At 38.8% G+C, this 21,014-nt stretch overlaps 1 protein-coding gene across 2 annotated transcripts in view; it reads left to right on the top strand.

Moving 5' to 3' along the window:
- Positions 1–21,014, top strand: part of LOC124795419 (CREB-regulated transcription coactivator 1-like) — a 372,101-nt gene that overhangs the window by 176,902 nt on the left and 174,185 nt on the right. For both annotated transcript variants that reach the window (XM_047259442.1, XM_047259443.1), the window contains one exon: positions 6,267–6,320. In XM_047259442.1, coding sequence (XP_047115398.1) covers positions 6,267–6,320 — 54 coding nt within the window. The remainder of the gene's footprint in view (positions 1–6,266; positions 6,321–21,014) is intronic.

The following is a 21,014-nucleotide window of genomic DNA, read 5'->3' as shown; positions in this document are numbered from 1 at the left end:
ATGAATGGTCACAGATTTGTCTGATCCATGGGAGAGTTTCATCAGATGCACTGAAGGAACTGAATTGGAAGACTCTTGGAGTTAGATGTAAAATATCCAAAGCAAGTCTGTGAATGAAGTTTCAGGAACCGTCTTTAAATGATGTCTCTGGGAATGTACTACAGTCACCTACATGTCACTCACATAGGGATTGTGAGGATAAGATTAGAATAATTACTGCACACACAGAGCCATTCAATCAATCATTCTTCCCACACTCCATATGTGAATGGAACAGGAAGAAACCCTAATAACTGGTACAGTGGGATTTACCCTCTGCCATGCACCTCATGGTGGTTTGCAGAGAAGAGATGTAGATATTTCAGCGAGCTGACTTGTTGCTTGCTGTGCTCGGGCAATCTGGGTGACATTGACTTCTGCTGGACATTGTCTCTGTCAGACATTTCTCAGCAGAAGAACGTGTAACCATAATCATCTGAGGATAGCTAATAACCATCTAGACAAAGGCAGAGGTATGAATAGATGAGAGGAGTTTTTAAGTTTTCTCCCTACCCCTGCTCCGTCCCTCCTCCATCCTGGATCCCCCCCCCCCCCCCCCAAATGTTCCCAATGTTAATTTCATTGTGTTTGTACTGTACCCTTTCTTTCCAACACAACATTTGTTTTTAATGTTGTGTGTGTGTCAGTAGAAAAGCAAGTAGATGATGCGGAGAACTTTGTAACACTGACAAAGCAGTCCATTGCCATTTGATTTTGCATTTGAGAGCTGAAACATGTGTAGTAGATGAAATTGAAAATCATGTTACTGCTTTACATAAAGCAGAGAAAAATATATGGATCTCGTGGAAGGAATAGATTTTTTTTTTCGTATGATGCTAAATATCCAAATTCCATTTTTCATTGAACATCTGGAACTAAAAAAAAGAAAAAAAAATTTAAAAAATAGAAATTTTTTGTGAATCATTGTTAAAAAAATAATACTAGTAATTAAGGCCAGTTGATTAGAGCAAAAGTACAGCATTTACAAATTAGCAATATTTTACACCAGCACCTGGTCATGACACTCGGCCATTCTATTTTGTGTATTCCTTGGATAGTTGTCTGTAACTGACGGTCCATGCAGCTGCCTCTACATGACTAACCAGTTATTATAAAACTATATTTTTGACAACGTGTTTTTTATTTATGTGTGTATTTCTTGTTCTTGACAAAAATGAGTGAGTACTGCTTGTATTTTTAATACAGTTTTCGAACATCTGTTTTTCCTGAAATTTTCTTGTATATGGTCTGTTTACAACAGATCATGGGATAATGATCTTCGACTGAAATCAGATGTCAATAAAGAATAAATTGAACATTAGCTTAAGGTGCTACATGATGTCATTTATACATTTGTCTAGATATTTCATTTTCTTTTGTTCTCTGTTTCCATAGGATTATATTACTACATTAAGGTCTGTATTACATATGTTAATATAGTGAACTATTTAGATCTTAAAACTTGCACCAGAGCCCATTTTAGTCTTATTATTAAAGAGGTAAGGATATTTTAAATTTAAGTGTATCTTATGAGAAACAATTGATCCTTTAAGTTTTTGTATATACTTTCCTATTTATGATGTTTTGTTAAACATTCGTATCGTGTAAGAACCAATTGACAGTCAACGTTTGTGATTTCTTTCTACTGTATGGTTCCATAATTTTTATTGTCATTATTTCTATCTTGCTTAACACTTCTGCTCTAGGAAAGAAGAATGATTAATGTTTAACATTCTATCCACCTTTTTTTTGTCTGTGTTGAGAACATAAATCTGTGGCACTCTTTCCAAAGGAACCATATGAGCATTAATGTTAAGCAATTAGAGAAAATTCAAGTATGTATTGGTGGCAGGTATTTGACCCTTGCTCCTCTGTAACCAAAAGTCCGTTGTAATCACTAAGCCATCTCACTTGGTTCTATTGTAACATCTGCCATTGTGGTTGGATAATTATCATTGTTACACTCCTTCATGTACTGCTTCCTTAGGATTTCTATTATATCTTCTGTTAATCCTTCTTGGTATTAATCCCAAACTTAATATCAGTACTCAAGAATAAATCAAATGAAGTTCCTGTAAGCTATCACCAGGAGTGAATTATATTTTCTTAAAATTCTTTCAGTGAATATACCTGGCCTTCTTGTTTCCTTCAGTTAGCCTTGTGTGTTGGTTCCATTTTAAAACACTACAGATGTGTTTTTATATGTATTTAGTGGTTGTGGCTGTTGCCCTGGTTTGGTTGCCTATAATGCAATCAAACAATAAAGGCTCATTCCGTCTATGTGCATTACATTTCATTTGTTTGCACTGAGAATCAGTTGCCAGTCCATGCCTCCATGAGGACTAGCATATGCAGAGGTCAGTCAGTGAGGCCCATAAGACAGTGGTTAATATTTCTAGCAAAGGATTGGATAACATCTCTCTTTTGGCAAAAGCCTTTAATTTTTTTCCAACCCTGTCACAAGTGCCAATATTAAATATATTTGGCGAAAGAGAGCAGTACATTGGACATGTCTCACAATATTCAGCAAAGGACCTTAATTTGACTTCCGTATTTACTCGAATCTAAGCCGCACTTTTTTTCCGGTTTTTGTAGTCCAAAAAACCGCCTGCGGCTTAGAATCGAGTACAAAGTAAGCGGAAATTCTGAAAAATGTTGGTAGGTGCTGCCACAACTAACTTCAGCTGTCGAATATATGTAGCGCTACACAGGCATGCTTTGCAGGCACAAAGATAAATACTGGCGCCAAAACCTCTGCGTCAGTAAATAAATTTAACGAAGGTGGAAGACGAGCTTTTTAGCTCCGCCCTAAGTTTCAACCACAGCATTTTCATACATTATCCAACATAGTAATTACAAATTCCGTATTGTTCATCTTCGAATGTAGCAGCATTTCAATGGTCCGACTGGCAAGATTGTTTGGGATGTTTGTCAATATGGCCAACTCTACGTTCTGAATTTTTTCCTACCTGTGAGAAGAGATGGTTGCTAATAGGAACTTTTATGAATTGTGAATCACATGCAGTATTCTCTTCACCATAAGAATAATACGAATATAAACATTTTGCCATGTATTCTTTCGTGTTTGCTGCTATCTCATTTAAATCCTGTCAGCCTAATAAACTACGAAACTAGTGTGAGACAACAGCAAACGTGGAAGAATATACATACCATGTCATGTTTATATTCGTATTATTCTTGTGCCTAATAGTGATACAGTCAGAAATGAAGCACGACAATTGACTAGATTTTAAATCTAAGATGACTCTCACTAATTCCTGTGCAGAATGTAATGTAGAAAAGAGGCGTCTGCAAAGATTTTCAAACGGAGAAAAATTTTAGCTAAACTCTCATCCAGAACATCTTCTGTCACACACAGTCTATTATTTAGATCTTGTTGATCATTATCAAAGAAAGCAGTAGTGTAAGTAACAACAAATAGCTCTCTCTTGCCATTGTTTCGCTAATGAGACAATTTCTCTCTCGCCATGCCGCGAGTTGTGACAGGTCATAAACACACATTATCAGAATGCGACAAACAATGCATGACACAGTACACTAATGCATTTTCAGCTTAGAGTGACGTAAACACCTATAACAAAGAGAACGGAATTTATCAGATCAAAGAAAAATAAGCAATCGATTCAAACCACATGAAGCACGTGAAATAGGAAGGGTACCCGTATAAATACGGACAGAGCATCTGACGCATAGCAATGGCTACCTGGTAAAGCTTAACTGCAAAGCTTACGAATCGAACCAAACTACTGTAGCTGTATCGTCATTCATTCGACCTAAATTGTGTCTCATATTATAATGGACCAACTTTGTTTCGATTTGGAGGTGCAGCCTAAAACTTCTCTCTCCCCTTGAATTTAGAGTCTCAAATTTCAGGTGCGGCTTACATTCGGGAAATTTTTCTTTCCTTGATTTCGAGTCTCATTTTTCAGGTGTGGCTTAGATTCGAGTGCAGCTTAGATTCGAGTAAATATGGTACTTGCAGGAGAATGTTAATCGACTAATTGCTGAATGTAACACATAACCAAGCCATGGAAATTGAATATTCATCAGTAAGAAAAACAAGGATTTTACTTGTTACTAAATATTGAGGAGTTGATTGTCTGTTGTGCAAAAAGAGAAATGCTGTGTTGGTTATCACTGAAGACTAACATCAGAGCATGTTACACATATTGGAGGATGATGATGATGATGATGATGATGATGATAAGTGAAAGTTGTCATGATCAGACTTGATCTGTTGTCAGAAAAACTGAGTACTTCTTAAGGATTTCTGGAATGCCAAACAAAGCTGCTTGAGCTCTTGGCTGTAGTGATATTCTAAGATACAGAAGGAAACAGTCACATTTAGATCCATTCTTAATGTCATCGGTTCACTTACTATGGACTTACGAAACATGAGGCAGGATAAACAACACCCAAGCACATGAGTACAACATTGTTAATTTGTGGATATTTGAGAAGAGACTTAAATATATAATTACTGAAACATGGTATTGCCTAGATCAACCATCTAAATGTATTAAACATTTAACCACATGGGCAGATTAGTACAGAAATCATCATGCTAAGTTGTAATAAAGGGAAACAACATTTTAAAAATATTCTTTATGAGACTCGTTTATTTTAAAAAATTGTCTACACATTTTGAACACAGCTGCTTTTTTTGGAGGAAATATTATTGCATATTTAAATAGCATACCAAAACTTCTGGACTGGAACACTTTAAAGGCCCATTCTACCTACTTCTAGTAGGTACAAAAAAATTTGTAATCCTCTCCCTGTCCCGCAGAGCAACCTCTGATGAGTTTAATGTATTTCTGCGATCCAGTAGATATCCGTGAGGGCAGTTTTGTCTCGTGTTCTTCTGCAGTTGTTGGTTTCATAATATGCATTATTCAACAAACTAATTGATGCTGTGGCAGTTACATTAACCTGGTTTGGAGCTTCTCCATGTCATTGTCAGCATCCTTAAATTAGAGCAGTGAAACATTTTATATTTAGCAGAATATTTTAAAGAATCATTTGCATTGAATTTAAGTCAGTTTGTTTCATGAAAACAAAACATTGTTTACTTAGCTGTTACTTATAAAATGTGGCCATTGAAATTTGCTATAGGTAGTAAGTTTTTGTTTTATCCTATTTCACTGCGTGAATCTTGGAAATTATTCTTCAACTATTGGTGTAGTCTGAATGCATTGATGACTACAACTGCATCCAAATTTATCATGTTCCTGCTTCATTTGCCTAAAGTTTCTTCAGAGATGAGTAAAGGTAAACAAAGAGACTACCAAATGTGCATGCTGAAAAATTTCAGCAACTTGTAGGCATGTCAGCTAGTGCTGATACCATGTCCAGAAATATCAACATAGGCTCACTTACCACATTAACAATCAGATGATTTATGCTTTCTGCTAGGACTTCACTTCTCACATTACACATGTGCACAATGCAGTTTTTTCTCTTCATGCTCCCCACCTCTTCAGCAATGGACAACACATGGTACAACCATAGCACTAATGGAGATTTTGATCAGACTGACAGTGGCACATGTAAAGTATGTTCCAGCACTAAACTTAAGAACTGCAAGGTCGTTGTAGAAAAGTGAAGACAAGAAGACCAGGAAAGATTATAGCAAGCAGGGTAAGTTAATTAAGAGAAATATGTGGACCACACATGAGATATCCAAGTGAGTGAGCCTTGCTGTCGTATTCTTGGTGTAATTATCTTACACAGTTTTTATTTATTTGCACGTTAAATTGCATTTGCTTGTAAAATATTTGTTCTGTAGAATTAAAGTACAAAATCTGCTTCAAGCTACGTTGTCAGTTCAAACATAGCTTCCATTTTTTAATGATTGTCTTCTTACATGTCTGCAGTCTTATTAGCAGCTGTCAACTTAATGTTATTAATTGACCTTCATTCTTTTATGTTCTCTGTTAACTTTTATCTCTCCATGTAGTTTCGTGATATTTACTCTAACTCAGTTTTGTCAGTTCAGTACACATAAGTTTTGTTGTAGAAACTTTGTCTACTTCACAAATAGTGAAAATTTGTCATTTTTTTTGGTTTTTTTGTGTTCTGTTGTCTGTAGCGCACACTAATTTGCAAGACATTTTTGTAGAAATAAATATCGCATGCTTTTCACCACTTCTGTAGTAGTAGTTGTTTTTGTTACACAAGTTTTTTTGTTTTTAAATGTGTTTCAGAATCACCTTTCTGTGCCATCACATGTGAATTCAAGGTACCTTCACACATGTAAGGTTAGTAGAAACAGATGAAAGAACTTACTTTGAATTCTATTATGCAATTGGATTATTGTATATTCTTACTTGGAGTTGGAGTGAGTGAAAGTGCTTTCCGGTAGTTAAGGTTTTTCATTTTCATATCTGACATTCTCTTGTGACTTGAGTAGGTAAGTTGAACAAGTATTCTAAGAACTTTTTGCTGAAGGAGTGTTTCAGTAAATGTAATCAACTCTTCAATATTCATAATCACTAATGAGCTTAACCAACCGAAACGTAATTGACTGTGTATGTTAAGTAATTTGATTATCGTGAGGAAACTCTATTGTCGACTAAAAATATCTACTGACTGAACTTAGAAATGAATCCATTCTCTTTTAATTTGGAAGTTGTTTCATAATCCAGTCCAGTATGGCATGTATCACTTTCCAAGCTGCTGCATTATAATTAGCCAAGAGTGGCCAAGTTCAGTGTAAAGTTGACTTTTAGATGAAAATTTACCATCTCTCAGTGGTAAAATATTTTACAAAAAAGGAAACATGATAGCTTGCATTAGTAAGCGTTTATTTGTTTTGGCTTATTAATGTGCAAATGTTATCCAATCACTGACCTGACCTGTACCTTTACCTTCGTAAAAATAGATATACTCTCTGACAGTGGAAATCCATTTATGTATTGCGGATGTGGTTAGTTTAATCTGTTTGTAACTGTTAAGTACGAGGTGAGGCACAAAAGAAATGAGACTCGTACTGCAAATTTAAGGACTTAGGAGGTATGTATGACTAACAGTGGTCACCACTTGAGTCTGCACGAATTTGCCTTTTATCCTTTGATTGCTGAAAACATTTCTGCGCTAGTTTCCAAAGGGTCTGCACAGTATCTCTTCCATTTCACCTTCTGGCAGAGCCAAATAACAAATCTATGCTAAACTCGTAGACATTGAACATTAAAGGTGTGTGAAACAGTTGATGCCATAGGTACACTATGTGATCAAAAGTATCTGAACACACCCAAAAACATACATTTTTCATTTTGGGTGCGTTGTGATGCCACCTACTACCAGGTACTCCATATCAGCGACCTCAGTAGTCATTAGACATCGTGAGAGAGCAGACTGGGGCACTCCGCAGAACTCAAGGACTTCGAATGTGGTCAGGTGATAGGGTGTCACTTTTCATATGTCTTTACATCCCTAGGTCCACTGTATCTGATGTTATAGTGAAGTGGAAACGTGAAGGGATATGTACAGCACAGAAGCGTACAGGCCAACCTCGTCTGTTGATTGACAGAGACCGCTGACAGGTGAAGAGGGTCATAATGTGTAATAGGCAGACATGTATCTAGACCATCATACAGGAATTCCAAACTGCGTCAGGATCCACTGCAAGTACAATGACAGTTAGGCGGGAGGTGAGAAAACTTGGATTTCATGGTCAAGCGGAAGTGCCAAACCACGCCTCGCTTGGTGTAAGGAGCGTAAACGTTGGATGACTGAAAAGTGGAAAAACGTTGTGTGGAGTGACGCATAACGGTACACAATGTGGCGATCCTATGGCAGTGTGTGGGTATGGCGAATGCCCGGTGAACGCCATCTGCCAGCTTGTGTAGTGCCAACAGTGAAATTTGGAGGTGGTGGTGTTATAGTGTGGTCGCATCTTTCATGGAGGTGGCTTACATCCCTTGTTTTTTTGCATGTCACTATCACAGCACAGGCCTACTTAGGATGTTTTAAACACCTTCTTGCTTCCCACTGTTGAAGAGCAATTAGAGGATGGCGATTGTATCTTTCAACATGATCGAGCACCTGCTCATAATGCACGGCCTGTGGCGGAGTGTTTACATGACAATAACATCCCTGTAATGGACTGGCCTGCACAGAGTCCTAACCCTAATTCCTACAGAACATGTTTGGGACGTTTTGGAACGCCGGCTTCATGCCAAGCATCACCGATTGACATTGATACCTCTCCTCAGTGCAGCACTGTCATTCCCCAAGAAACTTTCCAGTACCCGATTGAACTTAGGCCTGCAAGAGTTGTCTTCAGGGCTAAGGGTGGGACAACACCATATGGAATTCCAGCATTACCAATGGAGGGCACCACAAACTTGTAAGTCATTTTCAGCCAGGTTCCTGGATACTTTTGGTCACATAGTGTATATAAGAAGAAAGTGTACAGTTAGTTAACTGTGTGCAGCATGGAAAGCACATTATTTTGGTGAGCACTGACAAAAAAAAAAATGCTGAAATATCTTAACATAGTTTGGATCTGTTTTCTGTGGTGCAACAGGACTTCTTAGTGCTGATACATCGCAAGGTAATATATGACAAATATCACCCATGTGATCTTAACCATGTGGAAGGAAAAAACTTAGTATAAATTGAAAGAGAAGGCAAATCCTATTTCATCAGGACAATGCAGCTGCCAGCATAATTTATTCGATAATGGGGAGACTGATGTATTTGCCCAGTACAGATTGTTGGTCCACCATCCATGTTTAAATTACTTGGCTCCCTATGTCCATCTGTCTGAATCCCCTGATAACACAGGGATCACATTTCTGATACATGAACTGTTGCTCCGTTTGTATGCCTAAGAGTGGGTTGCTTGTCATTCTGGAGCATCGGAACTCCCAGCAACGATCGCTGTCCCAGATAGGCCTTACTGTGACTGGGTGGTGCCCATGGGGAGAGCCCTTGATCAGAGTGGGTGGTATCAGGTCAGATGCTTTCCATATGAAATCTATCAAACTCCATAAATCTGGCCATTTTTCTATGGCCATCTCGTCGGTTGACGGCAGATCATTGAATGCTGCTTCTTATGACACATCATTGAATGCTGCTTCTTATGACCCTGCTGCCTTCCCTTCCCTGGCTACATCTTGAGAGGAGGCACAGGCTCGCCGGCTTGGGGTGAAACACTTTCACTGCTGCCTGGTCTGTGCTAGAACAGACAGACACACATTCACCTTGACAAAGCCATTATTTTTTTTGGAAAATATTGAAGACAAGTTTGGCGAAGTGGAGTCTCTCAATAAGATGTGGTGAGGTCCCCTGTTGGTCAGAACTTCTTCTGCCGTCCATTCTGCAGCCCTTTTATGGTTTAAGGAGTCATTTATCATAGGGGCCTCATCCTTCAAACTGTGAGAACTCTGGGCCAGTCTGGAATGACAGGGCATTCGTTTTGTTCAGTGTGTGCAGAAAGGTTGTAAGGACAGTTGCACATATATCAGCACTTTTATTCTGGCTTTTGAGGGAGATACCTTACCGAAGAAGGTCAAGGTTATGTGTAATAGGTATGACATTAAGCCATACATCCCTTCTTCCAATGTATAGCGGACCGTCTGTGTGGTTAATGTGGACACACTCTCCATGATGGGAGCCCCAGTGTTCTGCCACATGTGTGTATTAATTGTGACTACCATAACTCCCCATACTCATAAGATTGCCCAGCTTATAAAAAAGGAAAGAAGATCCTGGAGTATAAAAGTCCCTTGATCATTTATCTTACATTGAGGCTTATCAGAAGTACAACTGACCTCACCTTCTGTCCATGACTTACACTTTTGCCCCTGTTATGTACTTACTCCTCCTCCCTCTTCCTTATCTCATCCCATCCTCCTCTCCTTATTCCCTCCTCAGCGGTTCCCATGCACTCTCGCCCGAATGCCAGTCCCATCCCCGGACAAAGACATGTCCGCCTTCTGCGGTGCCTGCAGGTGATGGGGCTCTCTCCCAGGACCCCTCCCTCCAGTGTGTCTCAGACCAGAGGCCTACTACCACAACTTGGCCCGGGACACCTGCTACCACAACTTGGCCCCGGGACACACATTCTGGGCAATCTAAGGTTGCTCGATCTTTTGGTACCGGACCTTGCAGAAGCCTTCTCTCCCTCGGGGCTCTTGCCTCCTCAACCTATGAAGATGAAGTAGTCCCAGGACAACCCTCACCATCATCCCGCCCCCCCCCCTCCCCCTTCACAGGTTCCCGGAGGTGCCATCTCCTCCCTCACAATTGGATACCTGCTCCTGCTTATTCAGTGTAAATGTAATGGATACTACCGTCACCTCCCAGAGTTGCAATCCCTTATTGCCTTTTACTTGGCAGCTTGTGTCATTCTCCAGGAATCTCATTTTACTGATGCACACTCACCGACCCTTTGTGGATTCTGTGCTTTCTGTTGGCTCTTTGAGGGCTTCCGATGCCGTTTGTTCGTTGGTGTTTATGGATATTGTTGGTACATGATCCCACTACGTATCAAATTGGGAGCAGTTGCCAGCTGGGTCCACATGGACTCTGTAGTCAGTTTGCAGCCTTTACCTCCCTCATGATAGGCCATCTACATCTGCTGCCCTCACTGCCCTCCTTCAACAACTCCCCTCTCCCTTCCTCCTTCCTGGGGATTCTAATGTTCATCACCTTTTGTGGGGCAGCACTTTTTTGTGTAGTCAGAGCCTTCTCTTTAAACCAGTGTCTTGCAAACCATGACCTATACCTATAATGATGGTTCCCCTACTCATTTTAGCACTGCGTATGGCACTTTCTCATCCATTGAATTTTTGCTCTCTTCCCCTGTCTATCCTTCCTTCCATCCTTCCTTCCACTGGTCGGCGCATGATGACCTCTGTCGTAGTGACCACTTCCCGTTGATTCTCTCGTACCCTTCCTGCACCCGATGACCAGGTTACCCTGCAGGGCTTTACATCATGGTGACTAGCCTCTGTATACCTCCCAGGTCATGTTTACATCTTCATTGTCACATGCTATTGATGAAGTCATCAGTGGTCTGTCCAGTGAGATAATCCGTGTTGCTGTCATTTCTGTAGCCCAATTGACAGGGTCCGTTCGCCGTCCACCAGTTCCGTGGTGGAGCATGGCTGTCTCCATCGCTACCCATGATTGCCATTGCTTCTTGCAGCATCTTAAGTGGCAGCCGTCCTCTGCCAGTCTTATTACCTTTAAATGTTTTCACACCAAAGCCTGTTACTTAATCAAACAGATCAAGAATGTGTGTTGACAACATTTTGTCTCCTCTTTAGAAGGGTCTTCTCCCCTTGGTCTTGGGTGTAGACTACACTCGGTGGCATTCTTTCATTCCAGGCCTTTCCATTCAAGGTGGCCTTCGTAAAGATCCATCAGTTTTCGCTGAACATTTCATGACCTGTTTTGTTATGGCATTGTCATCAGCCTTCTATTCAGTCATCTTTCTCCTCTGGAAACAGTGGGCCGAAGCTTCCAGCTTATGTTTTACCCCTTCTCAGGCAGAAGCCTGCAATGAACCTTTTACTGAATGGGATCTTCTTCTGGCCCTCTCTTCTTCCCAACATTCAGCTCCTGGCTCTGATTACATCTATAACCAATTGCTTCAACACCTCAGTCTTCCACAACGACACACTCTCCTTGAGCAGTTTGTCCGTATTTGGCTCCATTGTATCTTCCCATCTCAGTGAAGAGACAGTATTGGTGTTCCCGTCCTCAAGCCTGGCAAGGATGTGTCATCCCTCGATAGTTGCTAGCCAGTCAGCCTAACCAATGCCCCTTGCAAGTTACTAGAACAGATGCTGGCACGTCGGCTGAATTGGGTCATTGATCTTGGAGCCTTTTATCTCGTTAAGAGTGTGGCTTTCAGGAGGAATGGTTTCTGATCAACCATCTGCTTCAGTTGGAAACCGCAGTTCAGCAGGCCTTTTTTTTTTCCCCTCCAGCACTGCCATCTTGTTGCTGTTTTCTTCAATCTTTGCAAGGCCTACGACACAGCTTGGCTCCATCCCGTCCTCCTTAGACTCCATAATTGTTGTGTTCGAGCGCCCTCCCAATTTTTATTTGCCATTTCCTGTCCCATTAGACACCAAAGTCTATGTTGGCACTATTCTCAGCTCTCAGTGGACCCAGGAGAATGATATCCCACAGGGCTTGGTCTTAAGAGTTCTCCTTTTTGTCATCAGTGTTAATTAACTTTGGACTTCTGGCAGACTGTTGGTCACCACTGCTCTGTATGTGTATGATTTCTGTAATTGGGCTAGCTCCCACTGGGTGGCCTCTGTGGAACGACAGCTCTTCAGTGTCATCTGGTGTGCTTCCACATGGACACTCTTGCATGGTTTTTAAATTCTCTCTCTTTTTAAGTCCAGGGTGGTGCGTTTATGTCGCCATACTAATCTATTCTGATCCAGAGCTCTACCTCGATCTGTCTCCTCTGAACTGTCGTCGTCAAGTTCTTAGATTAGCTGTCTCTTCCACACTGCTCCTCATGGATTCCATTCACCATCATTTGCCTAGCCCAGTCCATAGTCTTCTGGTTGATGCTGGGATGTCTCCCTTTTTGATTCGACTGTCCCAGCTCCTGGTTTCCTGTGTCTCCATTATATACCAGATGTCTCTCTTCTGTGGTCTGAAAGCCTCCATTGCTCCAACTGTGTTCCGTTGTTTCTTCTGAATGCTCTTAAGGGAGTTTCAGGATTCCATTGTTTTCTACCCCCTTGGTTCTAAATCTGCAGATCATGTAGGATATGCCTTCAGATTTCTGTTGTCACAGAATGTAGTACTGTCCTTTTAAGTTTTACACGTGGAACAGGAAAAACTGTTACTGTTGTTTGGTGATGCTACTTTTTCGGTTTCCTGGCTACACAGGGATACAGGGTGACGAATTTGCTTATTGTCTGGCTTGGGCCCCATCTTTGTCTCACCTCTTCACCACAGCCCATTGTGCCCCTTCCTTATCCCACATGTTCACCAACTCCCACCGTGCCCTGCCTTAGACCCGCCTCTCCACCACTGCCCATCTTGCCCTGTCTTCATCCCTCCTCGTCGCCCCCGCCCAGAGTGCCCTGTCCGTGCTATTAAGGTAATTTTGAATCGAGACCTACGAAAATAGGTATTTGGGTTCTCGCTCAGAAATAAAGAAATACAAGTTTCAGCATTCTTGAAAATTTGACCATTATGGTGATGAAATAATGGGTGAAAGTTTTTTTGAAAATAAATCGTTACTAAAGAACTACTAAAGTATTTTTAAAGCTAGACCTATTAAAATAGGTATTTGATTTTTTTGGTTACAAATAAGAAACGTGTTTCATTATTTTTGGAATTTCAATCTCTAAGGGGATGAAATAGGGGCTAAAATATTTAATGAAATTGTTTCATTATGGAAGCATTTTTAAAGCTAAATCTGTGAAATTGGGTGTTTGACTTTTCGGTCACAAATAAAAAATACTTGTTGCAGTGTCTTTGGAAGTTCAACATCCTAATAGGTGACAAGGATAATTTTATGAAATTATTTCATTATGGAAGTGTTTCCAAAGCAAAATCTATGGAAATTCATACTTCATGCTTCACACTTCTTGGTTAGAGATAAAGAAATATGTACAAGGGGATGAAATTTTCTGTGACAGTATCACCAAAAGAACACAAAATGCATGTTTAACAAAAATCTCTGACTCCAGCTATCAAAATCGCATTTTGGGCAGACATAAATTCAGAAAAGACCATGATTGTAGTGCCTTAATTAGTGTGAAAAGTTTAATAGGTTTTGCAACTTGTGAACAACATAAAAATTTCATTAGAGAAAAAGAAAAAAAAGGTCTGTGCAGACCATATGATCTCCATGAGCAAAGCAGTGGGAGCTTACCTGGTAAGTAAGTAAATGCATATTAAAAGTATTTTTTCTAAATATAGTTATGTCTTCCTGTTTAAGTGGAATTGTTTTGCTCTACCAATTCAGTCATTGCTGTGAACAGAATGTATGGAGAGAGTTGTCCTTTTGAAGTTGATACAGTGTTAAGTATTGTTATTGGTCACCAGAGAGCCATGCTCAATGGAATCTAATGTAGCACTTGTGCATGTCAGAAGAGGTTTTGTTATAGTGTGCTCACTGTGTGGCTCAAGCACTTCTGATCTTGAATGTAGAAGTTTGTGTCATGTTAGTAGAGGAAGCTCTGGATTAATGAATTCATCAATCACCATCAACATACAGCAAATCAGCAGTCCATACAATTTCTAATGTTCCAGTAATTAATTTACTATTATGTGGTTTAGGTTACAGGCTCTCATGTCAGTGGTCCATGCAAAAAAATCGTTGCCAGTGGGGATACAAAAGCCACCTTGTAAGTTTTCCCAGAAACAATGAAAGTAAATAAAATGTACAAAGCTGTATACATGTTTGCATGCTTTCAGTTCAGGTAACTATTTTTTCCAGTTTTGGTGATGATTCCCCAAAAATATGGTTTTTAGGATGATTCAGCAGCCTCCTAAGGCAGTGAAAATATCTGTCCATTCTTCTTCTTCTTCTTCCATTTATTATGTATAGTGTAAAAAAAAAAAGATGATGTTGGCAGGTAAATCGGGAGAAAATGGAACAGTGAGGTATTGACTTAATTTTTTGTGTGTCAAAAATCAATTGCTTGTTGTGCTGTGAGATTGGTCGCACTGATATGATGAATGGCAATGCTGCATTTTCGGTTTTTTTTCCCAGATGTTATTGACAGTTTGTTGCAGCAAATTGCCATACATCATTCAGCATTTAACTGCTCCTAGATTTCCCAAAGCAGTGGTCACTGCATGACCAGTGTATCCAACAAAACAAGCTATCATTTTATTGGAAGTTGTAATGTGATGTGAATAATGTGACTCTGAAGTGTCGCTTCTCCTTGAACATTATTTTAATTAATGAATTGCCTATGTTCTGTCGTACCTCCACTGAAACTTCATTTTACATTTATATTTCACATGTGAAATTTGGAACACACACATTCTTGGAGCGCTCAAGGAAAATAGGAATCTTGCTCAGTTTACACAGGAAGGCCATATTCCTGCTCTTCTTTGGATCACGAAGTTTACACATCTCTTTCTTGTTAAGATGGACATCTGTTGCATTCACTGATACAGTTTCTGTACCAACTCCCAGTACTCTCCTGATATAAGCCTTCAGTTCATGTGCAAGATGAATTTTTTTTAAATTCTTGTTCCTATGTGAGGAGTAACACACTGCTTCACAAGTTTGTTCAAAAAGTTCAGCTAGCTCATTAATCCATTATCTGGGTAGTTGTTGTCAGTACACATGCATTGACACAGTTCAGGAAAGAGAACTCTTCGATGGCTTTGTATTTTACACAATGTTTTGGTTCATGACACTACAAAAAATGCCCCATCTGTTGCTCAAATAGCAGAAGTGTCCTCATGGTTCAGTTTAAAAACAAATGTATTGATGAGGTGGTCACAGAATGTTTACAGTTCAGTCATATCAACATCTCTCAAGTCTGTGACATTTGCACTTTTCCATGGAACTCGTTCAGGTTTGAGATTTGTGAATCTTAGTATTGTCTTCAACATTGTACCGTTGATTCGTAAACTCCAGATTTCTTCAGGCCCCACATGATGCCAGAGAACTCTCACCGCAGGACGAAGACCAGGAAGCTGCAAAACAATACTGTGCCTTGATGTCCTTGAAAATTGGCTTTGGAAAGGATCCCTTGACCACCCAAACCATTCTTGCTGTAATAATGCTATTTCTGTGCAACTAATCCTGTGTGATTAAAGTTAGCGAAACAGAATGATCCCCCATCACCACTGTCCTGAAGTCCAAAATCATCATCTGTTTCTTGATCTGTATCACTGACATCTTCCTCCATCTACTGACTAACAGTGTCATCAAACTAAGGATCGTTAAAATTGACACTTTCCTGCAAACATATTTTGTGTTATACAGAAGAAGACAGTTACTCAGTTCACAAGGTGCTGTCTGAGAAACTCTAACATGTGTCAGCAACAAACAAAAAAAGATGATAATGCAACTAACAATAAACGTTGTTGGGTTTGCAGTTTAAGGAGGGAAAGAGGGTGTAGAAGCATTCTGCCAGAATTGATCACATTTCCTGAGGGAAGGGTTAAACATAACAAAGTATCATATATTACACATTGCCGTATATCATGTGGACAGCAAAGTAATCAGTGATACCGCACCAAAGTCTGAATCACTACAAAGTGCTTCCCAAAAGAACCAGTTTTGTTGGTTTTAGTTCATCGTAGAAAACCCAAGCAGGGCTAAAGTGCACTTGTGCTGTTGGAGGCTCTTCTGTTTTGTGCTGCTATTGGCAGTTCACTATCATTTGTGTCAGCCAGTCAGATGATAATAAACAGCATGCAATGAAAGCACTTACCTTGGTTGTCACAGATATTTTGCGTAGGCTGGGGGTTAGTTTGAACAGCTTAAATTTCTGTGAATGTAACAAAATACCAGCTAATTTCATTTGAAAATCATAGGAAATCATGAATGAGCAATGGGTTTTGCTAACCACATCCTACTTGTGATTCATCATGTTCACTTTCCATTATTCATCATGCAAACCATTACCAAGAGCAGCGTGAAACATGAAAGCTAGAGACACCATAAGTGCCCTTATGAACCCCCCCCTCCTCCTCCAAACAATAGATTGCTGTTTATTTTCTATTTTGTTCAAGTATTTCCAAGTTTCATCTCTTGTGATGATGATGTATCCCAATTTTGCATTTCCTCAGCCGAATGTTTCAAGCATATCGTTACAATAATTGATACATGCATGACTTTGAGCTTCAGTAAAATTTTGTGGAACCATTGGAACAGACACTTTTCACAGCTGAATTTTCATGCAAAATAGAACATATTAAAATCTGTAGTGTACCTAAGGATGCTCCTCATAGTGTATCATGTGCCAATTGGATTCATTCATCTTGCACACAGCATTGATGTTTTTTTGGAACAATATTTTGATTGATCTTCAGGAAACCCCAACAAAATTCTGCAAACCAACTGTAGAGTGTGTTTTTGAAGGATGGTCGGTTATCAAAAGTTGAACTAAGCAGTTAAAGACATTGTTATTGAGTAAAGTTTTAGTGAACATCATAAAAAATGTGTCCAATGATAATATTCATGTCAAATTTCTGCCCTTAAGAGGGTAAAATGAGATGTAAGTGACACTTTCAAGGAGGCCAATGACTCTGGGGGAGGCAGTGTGTGTGTGTGTGTGTGTGTGTGTGTGTGTGTGTGTGTGTACTACTACTTGACCTTGCGAGTCCAATGTTTACTTGTGCATGCTTTTTCTGAAATTTTAAAAAGTGTCTCTACATAACGGGGCAAGGAGCAAAGATGGACAGTTTTCGATGGTGAAATAATGTGGTGGTAGAAAAATAAAATCTGTTGGTAAGCTTGAGAACTTTATTTAAGTTTATTAAATTGGGGAAGGGCAATTTTGGTGTAGACTAATACATGTTGTTTTTATAGCATCTTTTTTTTCCACACTCGCAGTTATTCAAGAAATATGGATAAATAATAATTGTAATGGGAGTCTTATTAAAACCAAACACATTGTGGTTTACTTCAGAGCATTTTTCTTACAATTTTGTATGCTAGTATCATGAAAGGTTCTCATGCTTTAGCTTAATACTACAAACAGCATACAGTTACTATGATTACCCATAGTGTTTTCATTTATTTCATCATTCTTCACATTCTTCTACACATATAGGATGGTACAAAAACCATTACCCATTGTAACCTAATTGAATACAAAGCAAACAGTTGGAATTGTGAAATAACCGGAAACTTTATTGATGCTTCAGGATTATTTATAACAATTTTCTCAACATTTCGTCAGATGACCGAAGATGCTTCATCATACATGTTTACAGTGTCATTTGTCGGCATCAATATCTTCAGAAGTGTTATAAATAGCTTCTTTCAATTGTTTATCGTCCCATGCCATACAGTTTATCATTTTAGTGTTCTGGATAACTTATTGCAAAGCTTTAAACTTTCTTTCATCATTTATTGATGGCCTACCTGACCTGTGGCAATCCACTGGAGATTCACTTTTCTCAAAATGTTTCCCTAAATTATAGGTTGCCTTCTCTGTTGGTGGAATGGTGTTGAAATAATTATTCCACTCATTTATTATTGAATTATAACTGCCTTTGCAACATGTTTTTATTGCATTTCTTTCATTAGGAAACATCTTTATAACAGGTTTGAATCAACAGTGAGCAATCTGAGTTCTGTTTACTCATTTTGAGTGGTGAGGGGGGATCTGTAATAACAACTTGAGAGAAGATGAACTTCTTAGCCAAGATCACTTGGAAACAATGTTTATTGTCGAATACCAGTTTGAGTACCCGTGGTTTACCATCTTCAGATTTTGATGAAAGGTTATTGCACATCTCCTGTACCAGCTGTAGAAGTACTCTTTCTGAAACATTGCCAGGTATGTGAGGGACAAGATGAACAATGCAGCAGCAAGTCGAGGTTAAAACCACAGTATATGGAGTAATTTGCCAGATGCTTGTACTTGTACAACTGATATAGGAGACAAGCAATAACCTTTTATCGAGATCTGAAGATAGTAACCATGCTTTCTGAAAGTGCTAATTGACAATAAACGCTGTTTGCAAGCAATTTTGGCTAAGTAGTTTATTTTCTCTCAAGAAATGTCAAGAGATGCTTGACTTAATAGCAGTGCATTCTGAAGTTCGTGTCAGTAATTACCTGGAAAAAAAAAAAAAAAAAAAAAGTAACAGTGCACTACGATGTTTGTATCTATAGTTTTCAAAAACCAAAAATATTGCCGTAATGTAAGTTAATTCTTACAAAGAAGAAAACAGCCACTGGTTGGTTGATGTTTTCTTCTTTGTAAGAATTAACCTACATTAATTGTACACAGCCACAGTGTCACCATGTCAGTTTTAGACAAAGTAGCATATTGCCTTAATGTTTTTACTGGGTTACAAGAGGTTGTGACTTTTGGCCCATCCCATATGTGGTAGGTTTTTGTGTCCGTTAATGTGCTGTCCCCATAAATCTACCACACTTGTAGAAAAATGTTAAGAATGACATAAGAAATGAAAGGATTTTGAGCAATAATAGTAATTGTCTACTGTTTATAGCAGTAAGTTAAAGCATGAGAACTGTTCATCATCCTAGCACAGAAAATTGTAAGGAAAACCAATATTCTTCCTGTGCACATTGAAGATGCTTTAAAATAAACTGAAATGTGTTCTGTCTTAATAAAATTCTTATTACAGTCGCAAAAGATTGTATTAACCTATATAACTTGAAAAATTACATCACAAGTGGAATGGTATGTTGCAGAATATCTGTCTTCGACAAAACTATGGGCACTGAACAAGTCACCTCTACCATAGAGAGTTTTGTAAATTTCTGGCATTGTGCCTTCTCATAAATGAAGGTAAAGATTGGTGTTCTGACAATCTTAATGCAAAATCTTGATGCAACCAGTGTGTGTAACAGTGCACACTTGTATATTACATAACTTGACTTAAATATTGTTAGAGCTATTATTATTAGTGGCACAGCTAGAGCAGAAAATGTTTTAATTCCACAAATCCCAATTATACTGATGGATTTTCCTTTCAGTGTGCCACTAAAAATTGCATTTGGAAATACCATAAATAAAGACAAAGGGCAAATACTCAAAAGTTGCCAATGTGCATTTAGAAAAACTGTATTTTCCTCTCTCATGCGGCATGCTCAAGTGTATCCAATCCACAAAGCATTTACTTAATTGCGAAAGAAGGCAAGACCAAAATTATTGTAGTAGAACTGTATTGACACGATAGTGCAATAAATGATTGATAAGAACAAAAATGGTTGTAGTTTTTATATTTTTTTTGTAAAGATTCGACATATGGAAAAATATTAGAATCTCATAAATTATGTATCAATATACCGGCACTATGTACACACACACACACACACACACACACACACACACACACACACACACACACACACACATCTCTACACCATTATATAGCCAGATATTTGTAAACTGCTAGTGTGCTTATTCACCATTACCCGTCATAACAAAACTACTAGTATCAATGCAGCTATGGGTAAAGCTAGTATTTGCATAAATAAACCTGGATCATTATGGTTTTTGAAAAAAAGAAATCAGATAGTCGGAAACATTTACCTTTTATTGTAGATATCTCTCAGTATTAAAGCAATCTGTGAAGTAAGGAGACAATTTTTAGTTGCCATTTGTTGAATACTTGTGAGTAATCAAAAAAAAATCATGTCATGTTGATTGTTCAAAACACATTGTGCCTTCTCTGAGAGCATGGAACTTTGCTGCCCATTCAGCTAAGATGGGATGAAGTAACTGTACAAGTGATAAGACTAGCAGGAGAGCCTCTTCAGGGATGGAATAGTAAGAGATAAATACTGACAGGCATAAGTTTTTAGCCAGGCCATGGGCCTATTAAGACAGCTAAACTGGTTAGTGTGTCACTGTGAAAGCTTTTAACTTAGTAATGAAAATTTCATAAATTTTCAGTGAGTCTCTTGATTTAACGATTATTTGCATACTACGGCAAGAGAAAATCCATATATTTATGGATATTTGGGTGAATGCTATTGAAGTTTCCTGTTTTTCCCATTTTACATTTCTTTTCTCCAAGTGAAACACATTCTGGATGTTAATTTAGGGCTGTACTATCTTAACCGAGAATTTGGAAGGCTGTATAAACTTCTAGCTCGATATCCATCCTCTCAGACTGTTGTTTCTGTAGCATGAAGATGACTGTATTTTTTATGTACTGTATATCATTAAATTAGTGTCACTTTCTTCACCAGAAATTCTTTCATATTTGCAGATCCGAGAGGTTCCTTTGTCGCCTTATTCACATTAGTCATATGGTGACTGGTTGGATATGCACTGTATTTTTTTCAC

This window comes from Schistocerca piceifrons, chromosome 4 (genome assembly GCF_021461385.2).
Source record: "Schistocerca piceifrons isolate TAMUIC-IGC-003096 chromosome 4, iqSchPice1.1, whole genome shotgun sequence".
NCBI lineage: Eukaryota > Metazoa > Arthropoda > Insecta > Orthoptera > Acrididae > Schistocerca > Schistocerca piceifrons.
This window is presented reverse-complemented; position numbering and strand designations above follow the sequence as displayed.